We start from the raw sequence: 14,655 nt of genomic DNA on the forward strand, positions 1-14,655 counted from the left end.
ACAGATTTTTTTTAAACAAGCATTTTTATTTTATTTATTTATCTATTTATTTTTGGCTTAATTACCTAAGTAATCAAACTTCTTATGTATCTGTATGTATTTTTCTGGTGCATGCAGTGCACGGATAATCCAGCAGGGGGCAAAACACATGTATCTGATTTTGTATCTCCTCTTATTTGTGATTCTTTATTATTGATTTATTATAAATATATACTTTATTAATTAATATCATTCATTTCTTATAAATAATAAGTGTTTATATATATAATTGGTTTAAATAATAAATTGTCTAAGAAAGTGTCCTCCTTCTGTAGGAAGAGCGTCCTGATGTGTATGACCTCTCTCAGGACAATAAACCTCAGTGTGGATAAACAGATTTGTCCGGTACCTTTCCTCACTGGACAACGGCGAAGGGAAATCCTCGCTGTCCTGACTTCCGTCCTGTCAGCGAAACAAAGGGGAAAGAAACAGCCTGACCGACCCTGACGTTAAGCACACTTGTAGACTTGCTGAGTCAGAGAGGACGGTGTGCGTCTCCTTACCGGCTGCTGGAGAGGCTGAAGGGACGGCTCGTCCTCCTCGTGCAGCTGCGGCACATCTGCCTGGTTACTCCTGTCTGGGAGCCTATGATTGATTAAAGGTAGGCTCAGCCCACACTGTTACTGAGCTCCCTCATTGATCCCCATTACCCCTCATTGATTATTCATTGATCCCTCAATAATCCACTTTTTTGATAACCTCTTGTATCTTTTAATAACCTCTTTGATCCCTAATTGATCCCCCATTAAGCTCTCACTGATTCCTCATTATAACCTCTTTGATCCCTAATTGATCCCCATTAACCCCTCATTGATTCTTCATTGATCCCTCACTAATCCACCTCTTTGATAACCTCTTTTATCTTTTAATAACCTCTTTGATCCCTAATTGATCCACCATTAAACCCTCATTGATCCTTCATTAGTCTCATTAAACCCTCATTGATTCCCCACTAAAACCTCATTGATCCCTAAATGATCCCTATTAAACCCTCAATGATCCTTCATTGATCTCTTATTGTTTTTTTAAAAAGCTGCAAATCCCAGACAGTGTGTAAGAGTGTGTGTGTGTGTGTGTGTGTGTGAGTGTGTCCTTACCTGATGTCATCAGCGCAGCACTGAGACGTGCCCTCGTTAGTGGCTCTACAGGAACCGTCTGTTTCCAGAAACAGAGATCAGTAATGTACAAATCTCACAAATCTGGAAAATGCTTAGCGTTCCAAACGTAACCCCTAACATAAAGTCTTGGCACCCCTGGTCAAATTACGCAGGGATACACTTCCACACACCCCACTGCAGACTTACTGCTTATTTACACATTTTAGGTGTGTGTGTTTTTACAGAGTGATGAGATTGGTGACAGTCCAACCCCTGTGTCCGTTAGCAACATTAGCCTAGCATCTCCCGCTCCTCTGTTAACAGACACTTACTGCATGTGAGTGCTGGTGGGGGGCTGCCAGGCGTTTCCGAAAGCTGCAGAGGGAAAGAAATGTCGTGAACGTTGTGAAACAGCCCAGAATATGCTAAAGCTGCAGTGCAGAAACGCTAAACACCTCGCTGTGTGAACAGAGCCAGTGGATGTCGTACGGCAACTGAAAGTCAATCCGCTTCAACCTCAGGTACTTTCCTGTCACACACACACACACACACACACACCATACAAGTTTTTTTAAATGGAAAAAAAATTTGATTGTTATGCACAGAGGACATACTATGTGTCCAAATGTTTGTGGACACCCACAGACATTCTAATAAAAGTGTCAGCACCCATTGCTGACAGAGATGTGCAACTGCACACACACAGCTTGTCTAGTCCCTGTAGAGAAGAAGTACTGCCAATAGAATAGGACTCTCTGGAGCAGATAAACGCTGATGAATCTATTGGCTCCATGCTGCCTCATGCCAAACTGAAGAACTCATTTTGAGCATGAAGCCAGCTTTAGCCTAGCATGCTAACTTGCTAAGGCAGTACTAATGGGCTGACACTGTGATGCCCCCAGCTAATACAGGCTAACTGCTTTAGCTAACAGGTTTATCTTCAACATTCTGCTCAGCTACACACACACAAGCAAACTCACCCACGTGTGAAGGTGCAGGAAGGAGGCCGTGTTCATGCTCCTCTGGATTATACTCTAAACACTCTGTACTCAACTGCTGTGGCTCCGCAATGCTGGAAGAAACAGGCAGAATAATATCCAGTATGAAGTTCTAATATCATTAATATCCAGTATGATGTTCTAATATCATTAATATCCAGTATGAAGCTCTAATAACATTAATATCCAGTATGAAGCTCTAATAACATTAATATCCAGTATGAAGTTCTAATAACATTAATATCCAGTATGATGTTCTAATATCATTAATATCCAGTATGAAGCTCTAATATTATTAATATCCAGTATGAAGCTCTAATATCATTAATATCCAGTATGAAGCTCTAATAACATTAATATCCAGTATGAAGTTCTAATAACATTAATATCCAGTATGATGTTCTAATATCATTAATATCCAGTATGAAGTTCTAATAACATTAATATCCAGTATGAAGCTCTAATAACTTTAATATCCAGTATGATGTTCTAATATCATTAATATCCAGTATGAAGCTCTAATATTATTAATATCCAGTATGAAGCTCTAATATCATTAATATCCAGTATGAAGCTCTAATAACATTAATATCCAGTATGAAGTTCTAATAACATTAATATCCAGTATGAAGCTCTAATAACATTAATATCCAGTATGAAGTTCTAATAAAAAGAAGATACAGTATCTGATATTAAAATGAAAACAAGCATGATGTGTGAACTTACTCCTCAGTTTTATAAACGTCTGAATAAAGCCCCGCCCATAAATACTTCTTGGTGGGAAGTGTGTCAGAAGTCTTTTCTGATTGGCTGTCTGCCTCTGCCTCTGCCTCTGTATCTGCAGGTGCAGCCTGGTCAGGTGATGGAGGAGTGGGTGGGGCGGATGCGTGGAGGTCTGAGGAGATCTCACTTCCACCTTTTCCTTCATTCACTTTCTGACCTTCATCCTCCTCTTCTTCAGCACTTCTTCTTTTCCTCCCTCTTCTTTTCTGCTCTCTGTGAACCACAGCCTCGATCACCTCCAACACTGAATCCCCCTGACGTTTACCACTCCCTCCTTTTCCTGCCTTCTCCGCCTGTTCGGGTGGTGGCGGAAGAGGAGGAGGTGCAGAAAACAAGGGTGAAGGAGACAAACCCTATAAAAAAGAAAATATATTATATATATTTCACAGATGAAACATGCAATTCCTAAGAGGTTGCTAGGGTGTTGCTAGGCAGTTGCTAGGGTGTTGCTAAGGTATGCCAGTCAGCTCTTAACGTGTTACACTGTAGTTCCAATTCTAGTAAGTTCTAACTTACTAGGTGGTTTCTAGGGTGTTGCTGTGGGGCTGCTAGGGTCAGTGTTTTTTGGCTAGGTGCTGCTAGATGGTTGCTGTGGTATTCCATGTAGCTGCTAATGCGTTACTATGCAGTTGCTATGAGCATCAGGAGGCTTCAAAGGTATTGATAAATGTTTTAGGTGTGGTGCTGCTAGGTGGTTGCTATGGTATTCCGTGTGGCTGCTAATGTGTTACTATGCAGTTGCTATGAGTGCCAGGTGGTTTCTAGGGTATTGGTAAATGATTTGCTACAATGTTGCTGGTGTCCAAGATGGTTGCTATGGTATACCAACTAACTGCTAACATGTCAATATTTACATGAGTTCCATGTGGTTTCTAGGGTGTTGCTTGGTGGATGCTAGGGTATCTCTAAGCATTTTACAGTTTCCTAAGTGGTTGCTATGGCACACTAGGTAGCTGCTTACATGTTAATATGCAGTTGTACTGAGTTCCAGGTGGTTTCTAGGGTATTGGTAAATGATTTTTAGGCTTTAGATAGTTGCTATGGTATACCAGCTAGCTGCAAACATATCAATATTAACATGAGTTGCAGGTGGTTGCTAGGGGATTTCTAGGTGGTTCTTAAGCTGTGTTGATAAATGGTTGTTGTAGTGTCCCAGGTGGTTGCTATGGTATCCCTGGCAGTATATAAGGTTGGCTCGGTTGTTTTCCACTGTAACAGAGTGTCAGGAGAACTGAAAATATGCGTTATCAACATTGATTTATTCAATTTAATTTATTAAAGTTTATTAAAGTGATTTGGGCTGTATTACTGTTCTGCATGGCGAGGGTGGAGGGTTTTTCCTCGGCCGCCCCCGTCCTCTTTTCTTCACCTCGTTTCCAGCGGTGACCTTCAGTCCTCCAGGGCTCTTTGCTTTGGATGGTCTGAAACGCTGCGTTAGCTTAGCCCTTGCGGTGTTTCTGGGCTGTTTAAAGTGAGGCTGGGTGTGTTCTTGCATAAAATGAGCCAAGCTCTGAACACACGCTCGGTCATCCTCATCCTGAATCAGAGGCCTCCTGCTGGCCCTATGTCCCTTCGCGTCCCTCTGGGTGTTCTGTGGATCCCTGGCAGTGGGAGAGTTACTGAGCTGGGGCTTGTCAGGAAGCTGCAGACTGCCAGCCTGAACGTAACCTACAGATGCAGAAAGAGGCTTCAGTTAAACCATGAAAACCTACTGATCCCAGCATCAGCAAGCCATGCAGTGCCTGACGTATTGTCCTAGAAGAAGGATCGCAAGGATGCCTATAAAAAAAACGTGCATCCCACGTGGTTGCTAGGTAGTTGCTATGGTATTCCAGGTGCCAAGCTATAAGTTTCAGGTGGGTTCTAGTGTATTGCTGTATGTTGTTAAGTAAGGTGCTGCTAGATGGTGGCTACAGTGTCCCAGATGGTTGCTACGATGTTAATAGCTGGTTGCTAATTGTTGCTAGGCAGTTGCTAGGGTGTTGCTATGGTATTCCAGGCAGCTGCTAATGTGTTACGATGCCGTTGTGATTAGTTCCAACTTGCTAGGTGGTTTCTAGGGTGTTGCTAAGTGCATTTAGGCCAGGTTCTGCTAGATGGTTGCTATGGTATTCCAGGTAGCTGCTAATCTGTTACAGTGTAGTTGCGATGAGTTCCAACTTGCTAGGTGGTTTCTGGGGTGTTGCTGTGTGGCTGCTAGGGTGGTGAGGTGCTGCTGGATGGTGGCTACAGTGCCCCAGATGGTTGCTACGATGTTAATAGGTGGTTGCCAAGTGTTGCTAGGCAGTTGCTATGGTATTCCAGGTGCCAAGCTATAAGTTTCAGGTGGGTTCTAGTGTATTGCTAGGTGGTTTCTGGGGTGTTGCTGTATGGCTGCTAGGGTAGTGAGGTGCTGCTGGATGGTGGCTACAGTGCCCAAATGGTTGCTACGATGTTAATAGGTGGTTGCCAAGTGTTGCTAGGCAGTTGCTATGGTATTCCAGGCAGCTGCTAATGTGTTACAATTCCATTGCAATGATTTCCAACTTGCTAGGTGGTTTCTAGGGTTTTGCTGAGTGGCTGCTAGGGTATTGCTAAGGTGTTAGGTGAGGTGCTGCTGGATGGTGGCTACAGAGCCCCAGATGGTTGCTATGATGTTAATAGGTGATTGCCAAGTGTTGCTAATCAGTATTCCAGGCAGGTGCTAATGTGTTCCAACTCGCTAGATGGTTTCTAGGGTGTTGCTGTGTGGCTGCTAGGGTATTACTAAGTGCCTTAACCTCCACCCTAACTATACCTCCCTTTGTAGCCACAGAGCCCCACATATGGACTGACTAAGGTTAAGGTTCCGAACCATTAACCCAGTTAACACACGCCATTGAGCCTCGTTCCCCGACACAGGCCCTTTTAAGTAACCTTCAAAGCCAACGTGCCACGCGTCCCGACACACACACTGCTAACAGGAACGCCAGCAGTAGCTGCAAATCCCCCTCCTCTCCGCCGCTGCCGCCGCCGCTCAGATACAACCATAAATCAATTTCGCAAAGCTGCAGTGAAGTGCATTCCACAGCGAGCCTCGCGTCCCCAGGACACAGATTGTGAAATCAGGACGGTGTGTGTGAGAGTGTGTGTGAGAGAGTGTGTGTGTGAGAGAGTGTGTGTGAGAGAGTGTGTGTGTGTGTGTGTGCTCCAGAACAGTCTTCGTATGAGTGATCAAATACCTCCTTTTTTACAGCACACACACAAACATCCAGTCCAGTTAACTCTACATCTCACCTCCCAGAAAAACACATAAGTACAGAGGCTAAAGTTTGGGTACCCTAGCCTTTGGCGCTCAATCTTCCTGCAGATGGCGCCTTGTTCTTGTGAGCCCCTCCAGCTTGCTCCTCTTGAGGTAGTTCATTCTGGATTTGGAGGTTTTGAGGGGGCTGAAGGTCTATGATCATTATTATCCTGCTGTTGAAGCTCCTCCTCTTTTCATCTTAAGCTGATGTTTGCTTACAGACTTTGCTGGTGTTTAACCCAGTCCATTCCCTGTGCCACTGGCTGCAGCACAAACCCATCTCTTGTTTAACAGTTGTCCACCCGTTTTTCTCCAAACATGTCTTTGCAAACTGTAGCCAAAAGTTGTATTCTGACTTAACTTTGTTGCTGCTTAGAGGAGCTTAGGCTGCTGATTGTTGCTTATTAGAAGAGCTCATGGCTGCTGGTTGTTGCTGCTTAGAGGAGCTTAGGCTGCTGATTGTTGCTTATTAGAAGAGCTCATGGCTGCTGATTGTTGCTGCTTAGAGGAGCCCATGGCTGCTGACTATTTCTGCTTAGAGGAGCCCATGGCTGCTGATTGTTGCTTATTAGAAGAGCTCATGGCTGCTGATTGTTGCTGCTTAGAGGAGCCCATGGCTGCCGATTTTTGCTGCTTAGAGGAGCTTAGGCTGCTGATTGTTGCTGCTTAGAGGAGCCCATGGCTGCTGATTGTTGCTGCTTAGAGGAGCCCATGGCTGCTGATTGGTGCTGCTTAGAGGAGCTCATGGCTGCTGATTGTTGCTGCTTAGAGGAGCTTAGGCTGCTGATTGGTGCTGCTTGGAGGAGCCCATGGCTGCTGATTGTAGCTGCTTAGAGGAGCCCATGGCTGCTGATTGGTGCTGCTTGGAGGAGCCCATGGCTGCTGATTGTAGCTGCTTAGAAGAGCTCATGGCTGTTGATTGGTGCTGCTTAGAGGAGCTTAGGCTGCTGATTGTAGCTGCTTGGAGGAGCCCATGGCTGCTGATTGTAGCTGCTTAGAAGAGCTCATGGCTGTTGATTGGTGCTGCTTAGAGGAGCTCATGGCTGCTGACTATTTCTGCTTAGAGGAGCCCATGGCTGCTGATTGGTGCTGCTTAGAGGAGCTTAGGCTGCTGATTGGTGCTGCTTGGAGGAGCCCATGGCTGCTGATTGTAGCTGCTTAGAGGAGCTCATGGCTGCTGATTGGTGCTGCTTAGAGGAGCTTAGGCTGCTGATTGTAGCTGCTTGGAGGAGCCCATGGCTGCTGATTGTAGCTGCTTAGAAGAGCTCATGGCTGTTGATTGGTGCTGCTTAGAGGAGCTTAGACTGTTGATTGGTGCTGCTTGGAGGAGCCCATGGCTGCTGATTGTAGCTGCTTAGAGGAGCTCATGGCTGCTGATTGTAGCTGCTTAGAGGAGCCCATGGCTGCTGATTGGTGCTGCTTAGAGGAGCTTAGACTGTTGATTGGTGCTGCTTAGAGGAGTGGAGTGAAAAAAAGAGAGGGAGAGATGGTAAAGAGAGATGACTGGTGTTGTAACAGAGCTTGTGTATATGATGTGTATATGTATGTGTATGAGTATATATGTGTGTGTGTGTGTGTGTTTGTGTCTTGGTGAGGAGCTATTTGTAGGCTGGCTGAGCGCCAGGCCAAGATCACTGTAGATCCACATCAGTCACATCCACATGAAAGTGTGAATACAAGCGGCGCTACAGTTTCTCTGCAAAGGTGTATTTATAGAGGCAACAAACGAGCGAGCGAGCGAGCACGAGGAGAGAGAGAGAGAGAGAGAGAGGGAGACAGAGAGAGAGAGAGAGAGAGAGAGAGAGAGAGAGAGAGAGGAGACAGAGAGAGAGAGAGAGAGAGAGAGAGAGAGAGAGAGATAGGATAAGATTTGCACATATGATCTTAGTTAGGAAACGCACTCTTGCCAAATATACTCCTTCAGCGCTCCCAAAAACAGCACTCCCTCTTCCTTCTCTTTCCTCTGTCAATCACCAGTGAAATAAGTTCACTTTGAGACTACCATGCTACCCCCACCCCCCGAACCCCACCCGTACACCCCCTCCCTCCCAAATCCAACCACACTTCCCTCCCGCTGCTGAATGCCTTCTCTTTCCTCAGTCTACCTTTCCAACCCAAACACGGCGCTCTGCGCCGGCCGCAGGCAGACAGGAGGTCCAGGCAGGGTTTTAATGGACATTCCTTGGCAGAAAAAGCCCAGAATTCATCATAAGGAAACCTATAGGGCGAGACCCGAAGCCTGTGTGTGTGTGTGTGTGTGTGAGCATGGGTGTGTATGAACAGACTCGACCACAAAAGAAACGGAACCCATTCCAGACTAATGAAATGTGTTCTGAATAACTGAGGTGAAACTCAATACAGTCCCATCTCAGCTCTCCTCACAGATCCAGAACCCACTAAAAACAACAGCATCGACGCGCTACAGCCTCAGACACGTCCTCTATCACCAGTCCAGTCTGGTCATTTGGTCTTCCTAGCAAGCCAGCTAGCTAAACTCGCCAACCTTAACAATAAAAACCCCAAATTACCACACAATTAATCAATTAATAATTCAATATATTATAGGAATATGACTGGGGTGACTGGTGCAGCTGTGATTCGCTAGTTTAGCAGTAAGCAAGCTCATCCTGCCAACCAGAAACTGTACAAATATTCATATATTTATATATTTTTATAATAATATATAACATTGAGAACATATATTAATATAAATATATATAATAAATTATTTGTAAGAAAAAAATATCATAGGGAACTGGTGTGGTTGATGGCACTGGGATGATGCCAGCATGACCGGCCTGACCACACTGGTCCATCAATACGACTAACTCGAGCAACGTAGTCCAGCAGTAAGATAAGCCTGACGACGAGCATGATGACGAGCTTGCTCAGGGTGGTCATGCTAGTAGACTGCTCTGGTCTGGTCTGGTCAACCCCGGACACCCAGGGGAAGTTCGTTCCACCACTTCGGTGCCAGGACAGAAAAAAAAGCCTGGACACTCGTCTTCCGAGGATTTTGAGGAACGGCGGGTCGACCTGAGCCGTACTTGAAGCTGGAAGGGCTCTCGGTGCGGATCGGTTTTTGACCCTTGACCATTGACTATTGCCGAAAGCTCCTCACATGCTGAGAAGGTGTCTCAGTGAGAGCTTCGTAGATGATTGCAGTCTGATATCAAACAGCTCATTAGCAGCTTTCAATATTTAGGGTTCATTCCCATAATCCTGTTAACTCGTGCTGTGAGAGTAGACCTTCAGATCTTTAGAGGAGGTTCTGGATTGACGACAAGCTTCAGCAGCTGGCAGCTCGGACTATGGAAACTACTTCTACTGAGGTCAGATGATTGCGCTCTATACGGCGCTCCCACCACAGACCCATTCAAGAGCTAAAGGTCCGCACACGCTCAAGCCAAGAGTGTTACGTAAGGCTAACAACAATAACACGCCAGCCAGATCGCCGCATAACACAGCGAATGTGTAACAGCTTCTATATACACACGAGTAAAACGCCTGCACCTCTGAAAGGACCTGGCCTGCCAACTGGAATCTGGTTTAGCAATTACGTGGAAAGCCAAAAAGCAGCGCACTCTCCGCACTCTTACGCAACCAGGCGTGCAACTCCGGGTGCTGAAGGAGGGGAAGCACTTCCAAAAAAAACACAAACGACTCTGATTTAAAGCTGCAAGGAACGGAATTATCTGTTTGTGTCTGTGGACGACTTTTTAAATGTTAGCCCCACAGCAAACAATGACCAATCAAAGAGCGACTTCCACATCTGGACCTTCACTTGCTCAACGACTGGTTAATGAGGCTAACAATTAATGAGGCTAGCAATAACTTGCCTTTTTACGGTACACCTGTATCTCAATTTGACCACATTTTTACTTCCTAATATGGAAACCTTTCCATTTCCACTTCATTTGTTCGTTAATATTCAAAATTAATAAAGCAAAATGCGTACAGAGCTTCGCAGTGTCCACAAGCTAACACGCTAGCCCCAAGTTATCAGGGGGCAGCCATGGCTTTAAAGCCCCTGGTCGCCCACGCTGATATACTCGTCAGTGAAGCGTCCAGGAAGGTTTCAATAACCATCACGCAGCAGAGGTTCCAATATCTGTTGCCGAATTACCAGCCCATATACGGATACCAGCTCGAGCTGCGACTGGGAAATGGCTTTCCCGCGTGTCCCGTCGTCCCTCCTGTCCCTCTCCGCTTCGTTATGTCCGGCGGTGGGCAGCAGATCTCCCAGGCTAGGTTGCTGCGTTGGGACCTCTCGTCCGTCCTGGCAGCCAGCCACTAGATTTGAGACTTCAGGTAGAGCGGAGAGGTGACAGGCGCCGGACGGAAGGGACAACGGGGCACGCAGGGCTTGCCGCTCCACCAACTGCTAGACAGGTTTAGCGCCGGCTACTTTAAGCATGACCACTTTGAGGACCGCTAGTTCCACATGGCGAGGAGAGCAATACTGGCAGACACTTATTAGACTGTGGGGGGATCTTCATGAGACCTACTCTGGACATTTAGACTGGGGGGGGGTCCAGAGGAGTCTTTCAGGTTAGAGAAGTGGGCTTGGGACTGGTTCGATTCCCAAGACTGGTCCTTGTCCTGAGCAAGGCACCAATCGCCCAATTGCTCCCCAGGCTCTGAGGTGTAGGTACTTGAGCTTAATCTTAATCTTAACAGACCAGCACTCAAATCACAATATGCCAGCAGTTGCTAACCAAGTCTTAAGATTTATATATAAGAGGAATAACAAACGAAGCACATCTTACCTGCCCCCTGGTCTGCCAAAGAGGAGAAATCCTCCAGCGATGTACCGTCTTGTTCCCTTAACAGCGTCGAGGCACTGGTCACTCCATTCCTCTTCCTGGCCTTTCTCTGACTTTGTGTATTGCTGAATAGAACAGGCTTCTTTAGAAAAGCGTGGGTCTTCCGGCCTGCCTGCGGAGGTGCCGTCAGTTCCCCGTCACTCTCTGGCCCTTCCGGAGTGTCCTCATGGTCGTGTGGAGTAAATTCTCGGTTTAGACTTCGGCTGCCAGGCTTCGATTCAAAGCCCCTCATACATCGCCAAGGCGGCTGATGCTCTGACCATCTGACCTCTCTCATCTGTCTCAGGTTGGATGGGAACGTCTTGTCTTTGTTTTGCAGACTTGAGAAGACCGAGAAGGACGAAGGGGGTTTAGCCGAACAGTCCCTTGAGCTTTCCTTGTCTTTTGAGAGTTTATTTTGCCAAAGGAGCCACTCAATATCCTGCTCTCGTTCCCCCCTCATTCTGCCATGGTCATCCCTTCCTTCCCTGGCCTTCTCTCTCTGCTTCTCCCGTTGCCAACTTTGCCTAGCGAAGCAGTCACAGGAGAAGCTGGGAGTCATCCTAGGGTACGCCCCAGGTGGCTTTCCTCCCCAAAGGCCCCCCGAGTCCTGCTTTGAGACCTTGGGCTTCTTCTTGTGGAACTTGGATGGGCTTATAATAGGGTTTTTAGAGTAGTGGTGGACATAGGACGACGGAAAAGAGGACGGATATAACGGTGCGGTGGATGGGTATCCTCGATAGAGTCCAAAGCCCAGTGAGGCGGTCGTGAAGGGGACCTTGTAGGACGGGTGGAAGAAACCACCACCTGAGACTGGGTACCCAAGCTTGTGCATCACAGGGAAGTGGGTAACAATTTGTTCACCTGGCTCAGAGGAGCAGCCATGCTTCCTCTTCATGTTTGCCATTCGAACATAACGAAGGGGGTCGCAGGATACGGTGGAATGCGGTGAGTAGTACCCGCTGAAGTTAATCTGGAACATGGTTGGAGGGTGCACTTCTTGTTCTAGGCACTGGAGATCATGAGGTTGGCCCTTGCTCTTCGCGCTCTTTCTTCCAGCTGGGCTGCCTTCGTCCTCAAGCCTCGCTCGAGTGACGTGGTGCACGATGTGGATCTCCCGAAGCCTGACAACTAAGTCCTCCACCTCGGCAAGGAAGTCGGGATCTTGCCTTTTGGCCCTGAGTTGCATATACTTCTTCTTGCACTTATATTTATGCCTCCTAAGCTTGTCACGCCCTATGCAGTGGTGACCCCTCCGATGGCACTTGAACTTGTGTGCCTCTTGGTTTGTGAACGACAATGCGGGACTGGCAATTTGCGCCCCATTGGAATCTTGAATCCGGCCAGAGCCTAAAGGCAAATGAGCGGAAGAGAGATGCTCTGAAGGAAAGGAAGGAAGGGTCTTCGATTTCCCCTTAAGGGAACTACTTCCCTGGAGACCAGGCATTGTGAATACAGAACCTGTGGTCATTGTTGAAGGAAATCCAATCCCTGCAGACAACCTACCACCCGATTCCCTTCTGGCACTTCTGTCCAAAGTGCCGATACCAGTGCTGGAAGCGAAAGTTGATTCACAGCGAGCCTTGGAATTTGGGAATTCACTGAGTTGCACAAAGGAAGTTGCCTTGACTTTCTGGGTATTAAGGCTGACCTGGGAACTTTTACCAGGTGATGAAGAAGAGCCGTCATTTTTAAGGCTGCAAGGACCAGTCTGGGAATCTATCGACTGGCGCGTAGGATTTGAGGATTTGAACTCCTGTCGGGAATGTGGAGAGGGAATTTGCTTGAAGTCCACGCCGGAGCTTCTTTCACATTTTGGTTTGCGGCCTCTCCTTTTTCCCATATATATAGTTCCCCTTTTGCTGACGTTAATTTGAGGAGCAAGTTTGCCCCCAAAAGACGTTACAAGGGAGGATAAGGAGTGCTTGTCGGGAGAAACCGGACCGCACAACTCGGCCCCACTGTCTTCCTGAGGCACTTCCGTACTGTCGCACTGCTTCCGCCCCAGTAGGATTTGGGTGAGCACCTGATCTTTCTTCTTGACTTTCATCTTGTTTATCTTTCGGATGATTGTCTTCATCATGACCCGGCTGCTTCTGTTGTTGCACTTCTGTTGAGTGTCTCTCACTTTCTCCTCAGAGGTCAAACGATGATGCTCTCCTCCTGTGTCTTGTTGCGTAGGGTTTATTGCTGGCTGAGTTGACTGGGGTTGCACAGAAAAGGATCTTTTGGGTCGCCCTCTTTTCCTAGCCACAGTAAACCTTCGGTCTTTCCCGTCAAGTTCTGGGTCTGAACCTTGTAGGTTTTGATGATTTGTGGAATCGGCAGATGATGCTTGCAATCCGTCTCCCTGCGAAAGTCCTTCTGGCCTGTTGACTTTGGGGCGACCCCTCTTTCTAGCCTGGGGGTTGTTAGCAGAAGAAATTTCGGTTGAATTCTTAGATTGTTTCGATTTGGGAAGCTGTGCAACTATCTTTCGCTCACACTGAAGTGAAGGTGAGGCCTTGGGAGTGTCTTTTTGGGAACTAGCTTGCAGTACAGTTGTGCCGGCACCAGGACTTTCGTTATTCCCATTAGCCATCTTTGCAATCTTACTGCAGCGAAGGTGTTTGAGCTTTTCTTTCTTTGAGGGCTTTTTGACCTTCTTTATTCGGGAAGCAGAGCCATTCATTGAGGGTTTTGCTGAAGTAGGAGATATCTGTGGGTTTATTATTGAGTCCGGCAAGCAGTGGGATTCAGTCTGCTCTGGATGTGGACGATGCTTGATTCTCTTTCCATGCCCATCATCAGGTAATCCTTCTGTACTGCCTCGCTTCTGTTGCTCAAGAACGGCAATTGCTTGGGATGATTTCATAGTCATTTCCAAAGCTTTGCCCAGGTCCTCATGCTCGTTCTGCCCTTCATTCTGGTCCTCGCTCCCTCTGCTACTCTCTGGTGTGTTGTCAGTGCACTTACCCGGGGACGAGGAACCAGTCTCTTGGACAGAAGGGAGACGTTCTGGCTGGTCACTGCTGCAAGGACTAGGCTTCTGCAAGGAGCCATTCTGGTACCTGTTAGTTGTTCCATTCGCTCTGGAATCGCTGCTGTTGGGACTTCCTGACGCTTCATCTTCCTTTCTGTTCAAATGTTCTGTATTGTTTACAGTGGGTTTCAAGTCACTCTTTGGAAGACAGGATGTTTGCTTGGGTGACGCTGAAGTTCTTCTACACGATCTCTCCTTGGTTTCACTTGCACTTCCAGGACTAGGAGCTTGCTGTGTGGTGTTCTCAGCTTTCACGTCCTCCTGTGGACTGGGGTCTTGCTCTGACGGGGTGGGAGAGGAGGGAGCAGATATATGGGGCGATGTTTGCTTTACGGGAGTTTTCCTGTGAGAAACTGACATTTTGCTTGATGCCTGTGGTTGGGTTGCATTGGGAGATTCATCTAGAGTTGATTCTGGCTTCAAATTGGATTTTCTGGTTTGTTTTGGGAGGACCTGTTAGAGCAGAGGTTTGAGTTATGAGAAGGATATCACTTTGAAAAAACATTTTTGGCAAAAGCAAACGATGATATTCATAAGATTGCTCCAAGGGATCCAACAAGGGAAAGACAGAAGATGGGCTTTGTATTGTTTAAAACATTTCAATACTGATACCAACACCAATACTTTGACTTTGATCCTAAGGGATACT

The 14,655-nt window shown here is 46.8% G+C and overlaps 1 protein-coding gene across 5 annotated transcripts in view; it reads right to left on the reverse strand.

Annotated features, from left to right (window-relative positions):
- The window catches only part of LOC140556564 (histone-lysine N-methyltransferase ASH1L-like), a 29,498-nt gene that overhangs the window by 6,147 nt on the left and 8,696 nt on the right, over window positions 1-14,655 (reverse strand). For 4 of the 5 annotated variants that reach the window (XM_072680617.1, XM_072680616.1, XM_072680618.1 and 1 more), the window contains exons 3-11: window positions 10,949-14,459; window positions 4,227-4,585; window positions 2,861-3,270; window positions 2,117-2,208; window positions 1,592-1,665; window positions 1,469-1,511; window positions 1,137-1,194; window positions 543-624; window positions 389-441 (exon numbers count right to left, since the gene is read on the reverse strand). In XM_072680617.1, the coding sequence (XP_072536718.1) occupies window positions 389-441; window positions 543-624; window positions 1,137-1,194; window positions 1,469-1,511; window positions 1,592-1,665; window positions 2,117-2,208; window positions 2,861-3,270; window positions 4,227-4,585; window positions 10,949-14,459 (4,682 nt within the window). The remainder of the gene's footprint in view (window positions 1-388; window positions 442-542; window positions 625-1,136; window positions 1,195-1,468; window positions 1,512-1,591; window positions 1,666-2,116; window positions 2,209-2,860; window positions 3,271-4,226; window positions 4,586-10,948; window positions 14,460-14,655) is intronic. The other variant, XM_072680620.1, reaches the window with a different exon arrangement.

This window comes from Salminus brasiliensis, chromosome 5 (genome assembly GCF_030463535.1).
Source record: "Salminus brasiliensis chromosome 5, fSalBra1.hap2, whole genome shotgun sequence".
In the NCBI taxonomy this organism is placed as follows: Eukaryota; Metazoa; Chordata; class Actinopteri; order Characiformes; family Bryconidae; genus Salminus; species Salminus brasiliensis.